Source organism: Naumovozyma castellii, chromosome 2 (genome assembly GCF_000237345.1).
Source record: "Naumovozyma castellii chromosome 2, complete genome".
Taxonomy (NCBI): Eukaryota; Fungi; Ascomycota; class Saccharomycetes; order Saccharomycetales; family Saccharomycetaceae; genus Naumovozyma; species Naumovozyma castellii.
The window spans coordinates 672,662-685,302 of record NC_016492.1 but is presented as its reverse complement, the minus strand read 5'-3'; the positions used below and the strand labels follow the sequence as shown (position 1 = coordinate 685,302).

Below are 12,641 nucleotides of genomic sequence, written 5' to 3'. Positions count from 1 at the left end.
GTAAATATATATATAAAATTTGCCAACCTTAATCTTGATATTTTTCGTAAAAGTGTTTATGGAATTTTTCCCATTTATTGATCCACTCTATACCTGGTGCCAAGAACGTAGTTCTCAAATGGTAGGTTCCCTTTTTCTGCCCGAAACCTGAGCCTGGCACAGTACATATACCTGTGGCATCCAATAATTCATGACAATAAAATTCATCTGGTGTCAAATTTAAACTTTCCGCCTTTGCTATTGCCTTCTTGGACAAAATCAAGCTTGGATATAAATACATGGCCCCCTGAGGTTTTTGACATTCAATACCATCCAGCTTATCAAACATTGCGTATAGTTTTCTTGCTCTTTCATACATGGCATCAAAAATTTCTTGACGTTCCTTCTTGTCTAGCTCATACGAGGCATCACCCTTCTTTGGTGGTAATAACATTAAATCTACCATTGCTTGACCTGTCACGACGGAGCATACGGCCAGACATGCCAATTTCAAGAGAAGCTGTCTCACTTCATCAGTGAAGCCTACTAATTCCATATATCCACCTCTTTGACCACATTCACCAAAGACACCCTTTGAAGTGGAGTGCATGGATGCCAATTGAATGTTATCGAACTTGCCCGGATATTGTTTCTGCAAACCTCTCAAAACTTTCTTTGTAGAATGGAATTGCACGCCATCAAATATGTTTTCCTGATACACTTCATCAGCTAGGACCACTATCCCATATTTGGCAGCAATTTGGAAAATCTTTGCAATAGCTAATTCAGATAGGACGGCACCTGTTGGGTTCCCAGGGTTAATAACCACTATAACTGAAGGTTTAATGCCCTTCTTTATGGAATCCAGGACCAATTTTTCAATTTCTGTCGTGTTTGTGGACCATGCCGATTCTTCATCAAGATAGTAGGGGATCATAGTGGATTTGTTCAAAGCCAAAGTGGCTGTATACAAAGGATACTGTGGAATTGGGATTAAGACACCTGTTTGTGGGCCCCTACAAAGGACGGACAGTAGGTAAGAAGCTGCAGAGGTGGCACCTGTAGTGAGAAATATATCCTCTGGATATGATGGTTCACCTCCATCTCTCTTGGTGATATATTCAGCAGCTGTTTTTCTTATACCGTAGACACCTTGTGAGGCAGAGTAAGCTCCCACTGATCCACCGATATCGCGAAGTAATCTTTCAGCTCTATCAAAAGAGTCAGAATTGAAGATTTTCTCCTTGGTGAGGACATCACGGTTATTCAACAATTCAGGGTATTGCAAGATGGAGACCACTTGTCTAGCAAAAGTGAGTGGCTTTTGGTTCAATTCTTGCGGATTACCGATGTTAGCCACTGTAATCTCGTCAAAAGGCAAACAGTGGGGGTTCTTGTTCAATTGCACTTGTAGGTCCTCTGCCTTGATGGAGATAGACCCTCTGATAGCAAATTTAGCATCAACAACGTTCTCGTTGATGTCCTTTAGGGACAACTTGGGAGCTGGTTGGAAGTCGTTATTTTCTAGCGATAGAGGAGACATTGTATTTGTTGTTGTTATTCACTTGGAGAGAGACTATTTCAACTGCAAAAAAGAGAGAGGTTGTCCCTATATATATGTATATAGAGTAGGGTAGAATACAACAGAGGGTATGAGTCATTATGAGTCTTTACACACCCATTCTCTTGAACAGACGATTCTGCTCTTGAGACGCTTGAAAAATTGCCGCACGAAATGTCGCGAACCACAATGTCTTCAACTAACGTTAACTACATAAGTGTGTCAGATTATATGAGACTACATGCTTCTAATGGAGATCTGCCAAGAGGTCCTGCAGGTCGTCCTCGTCCAGACCCTCGCCGTTGTACAGGGGCACCAGGTCGATTGAGTCATCGTTGCTGTCCCGAGTGGGGCGACGACGGTGGTGTCTTACTTCATGCTCCCACTCTGCTTCGTCGTCTACGCTGGTCTCTATCGTCTCCAGGGCAAGGAGCTTGTCTGCATCCTCTACTGTGGAGACTGGGCTGTCTAATTTGTATGACGAATGGAAAGTTTTCAGTTTGTTGATATCCTCCGGCGTGAAGGGTGTGTATCCAAAGGGAACAAAGGGCAACGGTTCTTCCCGTATCGGTGCGTACTCTATCTCCCTATCGCTATCTGTATCTTGTCCAATGGTTTTCAGGGGGCTCCTTATCTTGCTCGTGGATCTTTCCTTAGTGTTTTCCCTTATGAGTTGTTGTAGTCCGCCTAGTTTGCTCTTGCTATTGTCTTCATTGTCATGGAATAATCCTATCCCTAACCCCGACATACCTTCATTCTCTTCTTCATTCGAATTATTTTCGTGTTGCTTCATGGCATTGCGTAATTTTAAGCCAAACGCATTATCATCTTCATCCTCTTCATCATCGTCAGGCTTATCGTCTACATCTTTCAGTATCAGACTCTTCGTTCTGGGTAGAGCGTCCATGCCCAACACAGACCCATATTTCTTCAACTTCTTGATGTTATTCAGCCCATTCTTTCTGGATGAGAAACTACTATTATTATTATCTTTCTTAGCCAAAGGTAGTCTATTCTGCAATTGTAGCAATTGTCTCCTCCTGGGAGAGATATTTCCCAGCTCATCAGTAGCATTCACCGAGTTTGGCTTCAATACGGTAGACAGAGACCTCTTTAGAAGTAAATGTGCAGGTGTCTCTGGCATGAGATGAGATTGCTTTGTGGAATGCACGTGCGACTCGTAGGTCGTCTTGTTCTCCTTGTCCTCGTTTGTATCTAGCGACATTGCGGATGGAGCTGTAGTAATGTGTGGTTTTCCCTGTTCTCCTTCTAGCTGTGAGTGGAGATTAGTTGGGTGCTAACTGTCTTTGTTGTTTATCTCTGTTCGTTGTTTGTTATTTGTTGTTTTGTCACTGCAAAAGAGACGTCGCGAAACAAAACTGGAATAACCGGTATCTTCCTCTTCAGTTCTTGTATATGGCATTGGGTATCAGCACACGACTGCACTCAGGAAGAACAACAGAACCACATCTAACATGTCACTCTTTAATAGGATATCTTCACATTTAAGACCCGTCACACTGGGCGCCGGAACGAGATGGTTCTCCATGGGCACTTCCTCCTCGCTCGGACTCATACGACAGGGGATCACTGGACTCGGGTCCCCTATGGGAAGTAATGTGTTATCACAGTCCCCCATGATGGGATCGTTGCTCCCATTTGGAATATTGCAGAGGAGATGGAAGTCCAGAGGTAACACCTACCAACCAAGTACGTTAAAGAGGAAGAGGAAATTTGGTTTTCTGGCAAAGGCCAGAGACAGTCAGAAATGTAAGATTTTGAAGAGAAGAAGATTGAAGGGAAGATGGTATTTGACTCATTGATCTCCCGTCCAGTCTCCCTTATATACATGTGAATACTTAAATAACATAAAGAACATAATTGAATACTAATGTGAGTTTATTGATATTTTTTATATACAAGTTTATTCATTTCACTTTCCTCCCCTTTAAATGAAATCTATTACAATACCTGGACCATGAGTACTAGATAACGTTGTCTTCCCTAAGATACTGGGCTTCTTGGATTTTTGCTCACTTAATGCCTTCATGACGGCAGATCTGGCGGCAATTATATTCCTCAGGATTTCTTCATCACTGAAATGACATTTACCAATGCCGATACTAATACAGTTACCAGTTTGTCTAAATGGCAATGACCCTATCTTGTCAGCTAAGAGTGATTCCAAATCATCGGAAACTGTCCCTTTCTTGGCATTAGGTAACAACCCACGACGTCCCAAAGTCTTACCCAATTGAGCACTTAAAATATTAGCCATATCACTACTAGCAAAAGCCTTATCAAAATCAGTCTTGACTTCACCATTTTTAATTTTATTTATCAACTCAACGCCACCAACCAAGTGACAATGATATTTCTCCTTCATTCTGGTCAATAATTCCTCATTTTGACTGAAAACAGCAACTTTTAAGGCCTTCAACGGTCTAGGAAGCGAAATGTGTCCGTTTAATGGTGCAACACCCTTTTCATTCACCACTAACGACGTCAATGTGATCGTTTGTTGACCCGAAGGCCTTCCAACTTCTGCAGCTCGAATGTATCTTAATGCTTCCACTACGGGCATGTATAATGGATGTATCGATGCTGGCCGCTTAGCTTCGGTTTTCCTCTGAGATAGACGACGTAATTCCCTCTTCTTCAATTGCTCCTTACTTAGTGTGGGTACCACGGGAATTGTGGCTGATGTAGTTGTCGAGGCAGCTTCTTCAGCTCCAACATTTGAAGTTGAATGGATTCCCCTAGATTGTGACGAACTGGTACATTGTGCCAGTAAACCACCTCTAATTGGAACCCTATTAAAGGCCACTGTTGCTCGTGCCGGTATTCTCAGTATGTTCATCGTTGAAGATATGCTATATCGTGTTCCCTTCATCTTTTATTATTTAGTATCAATGCTTAATGGATTCCACTTTATGTTTTCATATTTGATGGGAACATTATAGCGGTCTATTTTCTCGGCCATTCGAAGCTCGGAGGCGATATATTTCTTAAATAATAACAATATAATCAATGATTATTCAATAAATGCATTCTGTTCTATAATCGATGTGCTATTTAGTTTTACTTACGCTTTTTCTTGGCCTTTAATTTGTTTTCATAATCTATCCATTTGGTTGGGACACCTAATTTATTCAAATGATCAATGATAATTTGACCGTGTGGTCCTTGCACTTGCACTTCCGCAGTCTTAGGAGAGGTCATTGTCTCACCTATGGTCGTGGAACCACTACACATTTTTCTTAAATCAGCTGCTAGAGTCTCCGGGTTGATACCAAATTGTTCAAAATTGGAAACTTTGGTAATCACCTTACGTCCAATTTTCATCTCTGTTAAAATCTTAATCCTAGGGGGGGAACCTCTCATGGGACTCTTAAAAAGAGGGGTACCCTGTGAATCATATATTTGGAAATGTTCTGTAAAATTGTTTTTCAAAGTTGGCTCTAAGATTTGCGCTCTGGATATGGAACGTGATACAGTAGGGTCCGTACGTTTCTTGTTCACCATCCCAAATAGAAGATCATCCAAAAGAACCATCTTCTTATTCTTATTATCCACTAGGTTCTTTAAAGTGATATAATTGTTAACCCCATCTCTTATCTCTGTGGGTAAATACAAGTTCTTCATAGGCATTCCTGACTCTTTAATTAAATCTTTTGCCAAATTAATCGGTTTATAGAAAGTTATTGAATACATCATCCCTGACTGTGAGTCCCCTTCCTTCTTGGCACCTTTATTTTCACCATTACTACTACCAAGCTTGTAAGGTACAAAATTCTTCAATTCATCCTTGGTCTTATTCATTCCAACAACAGTTAAATCATCACCTTTACCTTTCAATTTAAGGAAGCCTTCCTTCTCAAAATGTTTTAAGAATTTTGCAGTCTTCTTCCATGAACTCTTTTTGATATTCACTTCATTATGATCCACATCAGGAAGATTTTTGTTGATATGCTGAGATATAAAGTTGGAGGCACTTATTGGTAAAGAGAGTTTAGTATCAGTCGTAATTGTATAATATAGGGCTCTTGTAATGAAATAATCCACGTCTTGAACACTTAGATGATCTAGAACTTCAGCTAAATCTTCCACATTCGTTGCAGTGCTCATTTCTTTAGTTGTTTCATCTTCCTCATTTGCTTTTTCCTGTTCTTTCTCCTCTTCTTCTTCTTCTTCATCATTAACAGATCCTTTTTGAACATCAACTACAGGAGGCTTCAAATCTATCTTAAAAGATTTAAATAATTCGTCCTCAAAATGATGAATAATTTGAACTGCAACACCACTTTCACCAACAACTTTTTCAAATTTGGGCAAATCCATCATAACAATCCCAATAGCATAAACTACTCTCCCAGGATCTTGACAACTGGCCACCCCACATAACGTTCCCACTTTCAATTTTTCATCAAACGGTGGAATAGTACCAGAAATCATCAAATTGGCTCCATTGAATAATTTTTCCTGGATGACAAAATCATGACTTAAACAGATAGGTAGCAGATCCTCACAATTCCAACATGTATAAACGGTAGCATATAATCTAGGATCATGCTTCTCTTTAAACCAAATGGGGATATTTTTCTCGTCTGTGTAAATAGTTCCTATCGTAGTGGGAGTCTGGAAATTCGTCTGCTTTACTATGGAGGGACATGTATATTTATCGTTCCCTGTTTGGGCATGGATCGTTTGAGCTAGCTTCTTACGATCAGAATTCTTAAGATTGCTCAATGCCTTTATATGTGGTTCTTTCCTAAACATTTTGCTATAGTAGTTACCTATATGTGTCTTGGAAAGTGGATCTTGACGATGTCGATTTGAGTAACGTTAAGATCAATATTTTTTTTTCAGTGCCATTGACATTGAAAACCTTGAAATATCACTAGATTATATAAGCGTTATATAACAGTCAAAAACACTGATATTCCAATAAATGAGCAACCTGACTGAAGAGTTGGTTTCCTATAATCCATCATATCCTGCAAAGTTATACAAAACATCGTATGGATTTGCTGTAAGAAGAACTCGCGATGACACACAAATAGTGAAGATCGTTATTAGAAATATGGATGCTGTCATTGCTACATGTTGGAATAGCTTTGGTAGTAATTATTTAACTGTGATGTTTAATGACGGATCTGCAAGAATCCATGACATATTCAGAGAGGGGAAACTGATGACATTACTCCGATTACAGGATGGATTTCAAAAATGTATGGATACTGGTATCTGGAGTAAACTAGAAGTGAGACAGAAACCTAATGAGGGTGAGTTCGATCGCGACATTTCAGGTTTAATGCCATCACCTATTAAATTTGTTAATAATGCAGGACAATTAGAGGTGGTACCATATGTGGTGACTCAAACCCAATGGAGGAATGTGGATAAACCACTTGAAGTCAACGATATAATCGATATTCATATGGCGCATAATTCGAATACAGACGAATATTTATTGATGATAAATGGTGTTTATAAATTGACTATCCAGCCAAACAGCACAGATGAAAATGCCTCCAATCAATTGCATAAAATAATACATCTTGAAAAGACTGCTATATTTCATTGTTTCTATAAAGATAGGAAAACGAGTACAATTGATTTAACAACCCTTATGGAATCAACTCCACATGTTTCACTTCTCAATGTATTAACAGAGATGAAACAATTGCATCGTTACATTGTTGACCATTTGGATATAATTGACAATGATCTTAAGAAACCATTAGATGACTTCCTAGAAGTGACCAATATTCTTAACATAAAAGATTTATCAAAATCCTTAAAATCATTTATACTGTACGGTCTTATGGCAAAATCTCTGAACCATTGGCTATGTAATGTTGTTGGTGAAAAGAATTTAAAAAAATGGAAGAGACTAAGTGAAACAAAATACCAGAAAATCATTCAAATTATAAGTCTAGCTGTACTTCCTGCACTAGAAAAGTTGAGTCTATTAAGCATTCGTTGTGAGGCGTTAGTGGTTGCTATTGCACTACCCGCAAGTGGTCATATGCAAGAATTAGAGTATTTTGATTCTTTGAAACGCACCACAGCTGCACTTTGCAACCAAGCTCTGAATATAACACAGAAAACGAGTGAAGAGGAGAAGAAATGTTCCGTATTTATTTTATGGATTCAAGACTTAATATTTGAATGTGTAGATGAAGATTATGTTCCAAAGCTAAATATTTGCGAAGATGGCTCAGTTGTTCCTACCTTAATGGAAATCATCGACCAGTTCTTTCAGGACACTACTAAGGAAAAATCAACCGATGGTACCGACCTCAGTAAAAATTTACTAAAATCAATAAGTGATACACTAGAGAACATAGACTCTTCTTATGTCAGAAATATGCTTTTGAAAACAATGAAGATAAGGGGAACAGCTAGGTCATTTACCGAAAACTTTGATGAAGACGTCACGATTTTGGATATTTTTTATTGTGCTAAATATCCGTTTTTGGTTTACCTGGTTGAAAAGAGGTCTAACACCCAAGACGTGAAAGCAAGTGTGAAATATATTGGGACTGCTAATAGCATAAACTTGAGGACAATTTCTGCAGCCAAGAAGGTAAATTATCCTTTGAGCATAGATTCTGCTTCTATTCAAAAGGTTAAATTTCTTTTTGAGAAGCAAAATAACTGTTTAACTTTGATTTCTACTATTCAGTCGTTGGATCAGAAAGTTTCCTACATTATGACAGAGGTATCTATTAATCGCACTGGAGATGAAATCTCTTTAAATTTTCTTCGCAATGACACAACCTAAAATGACTAACTATATAGCAAAGCTCTTTAATTATTTTAACCTATTTGCATTATTCTGCTATCTTTTTGTAGAATTCCCTACGTGACATTGTTATGAGATTCTCGATGCTCGCATTGTTCTTTTTTTTTTTCGATCCCCAAGGCAATTTATTTATCAGCAGTATAACGTTATATAAAGCGAGCTACGTAATTCCCCTGTCAAAGAAGACCAGTAATAAACCAGATTTGTGATCCTCAAACTACTACGAATCATTAAAAGAGAGAAGACGTGTAAGGGCTAAACAATTGACACCGAGAAATATGGGCAGAAAGGATAAACAACGTAAGAAACTTCGTGAATTTGCTAAATTAAAGGAGAAACAAAGATTACTCGAGAATAAAATACATCATGCTACTCCCAATGGTACCCAAAAGCCAACTTCAGAATTAAACACTGTACAACAACTGGAACCTGAAGAAAGTACACCTTTGTTAAAAACATCGAATCATGAAACATCGACTCCCGCCGAGAAGGAAATGCCAGATAAACGGGATTTGAAGTTCCCTGCACCATCATTTTCCACTCAATACAGGAATATGGCTCTTAATATTCAAGATGCTTCTGCCGCTCAAGATCCAGTTCCCCTACCAACAGAGGAGCTCAGACAGCAAATAACTTCGAGCGATACTACTACGATCTACACAGATAATAATACAACTTCTTCATTATACGCAAGAACTACAGACGGATATGGATCTATTCATGGCCAATCTAGCAATACAAGCGATATAGATTTGCATGTAGATACTGAATCTTCGGCCCCACAAGCAGACTTGATGACTTGTGTTAAATCTAAGCTACTTTTGACCGTTTTGTCGTTGGGTTTGTTCATGATCTTTTTCGAATTTTCCGCTATGATAGAACTATCTTCATTTATACTTTCCGGTTTTGATAGGTTTTCTCAATTGGCATTATCACTCGGATCCAGTTTTGCTCTGATCGGTCTAACCTTGTCGGCATTAATTGAGTACCCAAAGCTATGTACATTAAAATCATCAATCATAGCAGGTAATGTGGCATTTGTGGTTGGATCTTTATTGATTTTTAATTCAAAATTATACTTCTCATTTGGTCTTGGTAGGTGCATAAATGCAATCGGTGCCGCACTTATAATCTATACCACATTTACCACTAATTTGATGGCACATGAATTATGCAAGAAATATGTATATTATTTGATTTCCATGTTAGGAGCCGTTTGTGGTACAATCACCTCTGGTGTGTTCTGTGATCTATGGAGGAAAATTTATATTATACCAACAATATTGGCAATTATTCAGATTGTTTTATTATTCTTGTACTTTCCCTTGGATGACATTACCAATAAGGACGAGATTTCCATTAGTAGAAAAAACTTACTAGATCTTCTTCCAAACATGTTTTCCATGCTGGCACTAATTGCCACATTAATATATCTTCCCGTATATTCTACAATAGTATGGAATGAATCATATCTTCAATTGAGCATTCGAGTCCTCCCCATATATTTGTCCATGTTTGCCGTCGTTCTCATTCAGGCACGTTATGCCAAGAAATACAATACTTCCCTGTTAGGTTCATTAGTTGGATTGATAGGGTATTATCAATTATATAGCCTTGACAAGAGTACTCCAGACTGGTTTCATTTTGTAGCTGGATGTATCCCATTAATTGGTGTCACATCCGTCATTATGGCCAATACAAAGAACATGCGTGATTTCGCTGTAGGTATACTAGTAGGTGGGTCAGCAACCATTATACTATGCCAAGGTTTATTTACAAGAACTCTACATGACACACTAAGGGACAATCTATTAAAGCTACAATCTGAAGGGTTGAAAAAAAAGGAATTGTTAAAAATATTGGAAAAGACGATCAAGAACCCTCAATGGGCCCTGATCGACGCCCCCGCAATTACTCGAGGAGCGATCACCAATAGTTTCGCTCTCGCCATACACCAGATCTTCCTCTCCCTTCTCGTAATATCCATCTTCATTATTATCTCGAGTTGCTTAGTAAGTACCCACAGCGACGACAATGAAGCACAATAGAGGTCTTATATAAGCTACACAATGCATAATAAGCGGTTACGTAAGATCACTCGACCTATGAGATGGCAGCCGATAAGCGCGCAGGGACCATGCGCAGGTTTATGTAACCCGCGATTATATAAGAACGCATGAGGGAGCCAACACGGTAGATCTTTTGTTCCCTCTTGTAGAAGTAGAACAATACACTACATAAAAAAGCCAATTTTAACACTATGATCTTTAACACAATTCTCAGAAACACCGCCAGAAGGGCAGGCGCCTCTTCCAGACAAGCATTCACGAGGTCGTACACCGTAGGACCCTTGACTGGGGTCCGTTGGTTGAAGGGGGAAGTGAAGAGAGTGACGCCAACATTGGGTGTATGGGCTTCTATTTTAATTACTACCTTGTTGTGACCAGCACCAATTTAATTTTACGGTTTGAGGTACCAAAATAAAACTATTGAATAAGGAGCCGGTTTTGCTATTCATTTGCTACTATTATTATTATACATTCAAATCTAAATATTTATTACAAATTTTTTAAAAATAAATTTAATGCCTTAATATGTTTCCCATCTATATGCTACTAAGAAAGATTTGGACGAGCCTTGGGACCCCAGTTTTTCGTTGGGTTTTCTTGGTATCTAACAATTTTCAATTTTCTCAATTTTTCTAGATGTTCACTTTGTTCATTTGGTTCAAAAGTTAATTTAGTTATATCCAAATTGGAATTCTTTTCATTTGGAGTTTTTGGTAACCATTCATCTATGGTAGATAAAATCTTATATCCTGCAGTGTTTGGATTCATCTTGGAAATATCCTTATTGGTATCATCGCATTTACTTAAGACATACCAAACGGCTTCCCAAGGAGCATTGGTTTTCAATGAGGATGGTTTAGCATGAGTTAATGAACAATCGTATCCAAGGGATCCTAAACCTGCAACCACTTTTTTCAATGGTGGGACTTGTAATTTTATTATAGATGAAATCTTATTTGGTGAAAAATAAAATGGTGCATCATCTAATTCATTTTGAGCTAAAGTCAACATCCCTTCAATTCTTTTCCTGGTTCCATAAATTTCATCAATGTGTTCATCATTATTAATGCGTAACACTTCCTCGATAAATTTCTTGTTATGCAAGGGACCTGCATACATGGGCCCAGCAACATGGTAAGTTCCTTGACAAAATTTACATTTAGTATCCACTGGAGGTCCCTGAGCAACAGCATATTTAATATATTTTTTACCATTTTTCCCCTCACGTTCAAGCATACGTCCTAAATGTTGATTTTCTAAAGATCCACATTGAGAACAATGATAAGTTACCATGGTATTTGATTGTAATTGTTTCACCTCAATAGGGCTAGTTCTCACTTTAACAAAGACTCTCACATAGAAATCGATACTTAAACATAACAATGGTTCCACCACTTTTTTATATTTGGCAGCACTTTGATTTAATAAATTAATTACTAATCTCAAAGCACTTTCATGAGTAGCTTCATGTGAAACTAAATTCACACCACCATACAATGCAAAACATTTTTCAGGGTATCCGTTACCAGCAAGAACTGATAAATCAGTACATGTTACCAACATTAACCCATCTTCCTCGATGGATTGCAAGGCAGCATCGACAAATGGTGTCACCGTCCCATAAGGATCCAAATCAATAACATGATATTTCGTCCCTTGAGCCTTATTACGGTACATCAATACATTAGCGTCGTCCAAGTTACCAGTAACTTTATCCTCCACATTATTATATTGCGCATTCCTGTTAATGGATTCTACCGCGGCTGGAAGTAAATCGTTGGCAACAATTTCTTTAATATGAGGAATTTCATTTGCGTATCTAATAGCACGCAACCCAGTCGCAGACAATGCTTCCAAGATGTTCAAATATGAATCATTGTCTGATCTAGCATTCTTGGCAGAAGAATTGTTTAATTTTCTGCGTTTATCCATATGCTGGATCTTCTTCTGGGTCTTATTGTTGGAGCGTGGACCATATAAATTATCCCAGGCCTTGATACATGTGACACTCAAGTCTCTATTGAATTGCTGCACTGGATTGTAGAATACTGTCTCCTTCTTGGAGAAGAGGATCTCTGCAGAACCTTCTTTGACGATGTTGTAGTCCTCCACATTTATTTGTGCCTGTTGTGGCGGAATGTAGGTATTGATCTTGGATTTGATCTTGGTGAATGCGGCACGAATCATCTTTGAGGGGTCTTGGGATGCTGGATCAATATAT

General features: G+C 38.4%; 9 protein-coding genes across 9 annotated transcripts; 4 read left to right on the top strand and 5 right to left on the bottom strand.

Moving 5' to 3' along the window:
* Positions 1 to 28: 28 nt before the first annotated feature.
* On the bottom strand, positions 29 to 1,522 carry ALT2 (alanine transaminase ALT2; the record flags this gene model as incomplete). Its single annotated transcript, XM_003674793.1, has 1 exon — positions 29 to 1,522. The coding sequence occupies one exon, from the start codon at positions 1,520 to 1,522 to the stop codon at positions 29 to 31; it is 1,494 nt and encodes a 497-aa protein (XP_003674841.1).
* A 265-nt stretch (positions 1,523 to 1,787) lies between these two features.
* On the bottom strand, positions 1,788 to 2,765 carry PDS1 (securin; the record flags this gene model as incomplete). Its single annotated transcript, XM_003674792.1, has 1 exon — positions 1,788 to 2,765. One exon carries the CDS (start codon positions 2,763 to 2,765, stop codon positions 1,788 to 1,790), a length of 978 nt encoding a protein of 325 aa, XP_003674840.1.
* A 250-nt stretch (positions 2,766 to 3,015) lies between these two features.
* Positions 3,016 to 3,363, top strand: MRX14 (mitochondrial 54S ribosomal protein bL34m; the record flags this gene model as incomplete). Its single annotated transcript, XM_003674791.1, has 1 exon — positions 3,016 to 3,363. The coding sequence occupies one exon, from the start codon at positions 3,016 to 3,018 to the stop codon at positions 3,361 to 3,363; it is 348 nt and encodes a 115-aa protein (XP_003674839.1).
* Positions 3,364 to 3,488: 125 nt separating this feature from the next.
* Positions 3,489 to 4,433, bottom strand: MRPL1 (mitochondrial 54S ribosomal protein uL1m; the record flags this gene model as incomplete). The annotated part of the gene is made up of 1 exon (XM_003674790.1): positions 3,489 to 4,433. One exon carries the CDS (start codon positions 4,431 to 4,433, stop codon positions 3,489 to 3,491), a length of 945 nt encoding a protein of 314 aa, XP_003674838.1.
* Positions 4,434 to 4,621: 188 nt separating this feature from the next.
* TMA64 (Tma64p) lies at positions 4,622 to 6,319 on the bottom strand (the record flags this gene model as incomplete). The annotated part of the gene is made up of 1 exon (XM_003674789.1): positions 4,622 to 6,319. The coding sequence occupies one exon, from the start codon at positions 6,317 to 6,319 to the stop codon at positions 4,622 to 4,624; it is 1,698 nt and encodes a 565-aa protein (XP_003674837.1).
* Positions 6,320 to 6,491: 172 nt separating this feature from the next.
* APC4 (anaphase promoting complex subunit 4) lies at positions 6,492 to 8,330 on the top strand (the record flags this gene model as incomplete). The annotated part of the gene is made up of 1 exon (XM_003674788.1): positions 6,492 to 8,330. One exon carries the CDS (start codon positions 6,492 to 6,494, stop codon positions 8,328 to 8,330), a length of 1,839 nt encoding a protein of 612 aa, XP_003674836.1.
* A 299-nt stretch (positions 8,331 to 8,629) lies between these two features.
* Positions 8,630 to 10,399, top strand: VBA4 (Vba4p; the record flags this gene model as incomplete). The annotated part of the gene is made up of 1 exon (XM_003674787.1): positions 8,630 to 10,399. The coding sequence occupies one exon, from the start codon at positions 8,630 to 8,632 to the stop codon at positions 10,397 to 10,399; it is 1,770 nt and encodes a 589-aa protein (XP_003674835.1).
* A 212-nt stretch (positions 10,400 to 10,611) lies between these two features.
* Positions 10,612 to 10,794, top strand: NCAS0B03770 (uncharacterized protein; the record flags this gene model as incomplete). The annotated part of the gene is made up of 1 exon (XM_003674786.1): positions 10,612 to 10,794. The coding sequence occupies one exon, from the start codon at positions 10,612 to 10,614 to the stop codon at positions 10,792 to 10,794; it is 183 nt and encodes a 60-aa protein (XP_003674834.1).
* Positions 10,795 to 10,966: 172 nt separating this feature from the next.
* On the bottom strand, positions 10,967 to 12,607 carry TRM1 (tRNA (guanine26-N2)-dimethyltransferase; the record flags this gene model as incomplete). The annotated part of the gene is made up of 1 exon (XM_003674785.1): positions 10,967 to 12,607. One exon carries the CDS (start codon positions 12,605 to 12,607, stop codon positions 10,967 to 10,969), a length of 1,641 nt encoding a protein of 546 aa, XP_003674833.1.
* Between the last annotated feature and the right edge of the window lie 34 nt (positions 12,608 to 12,641).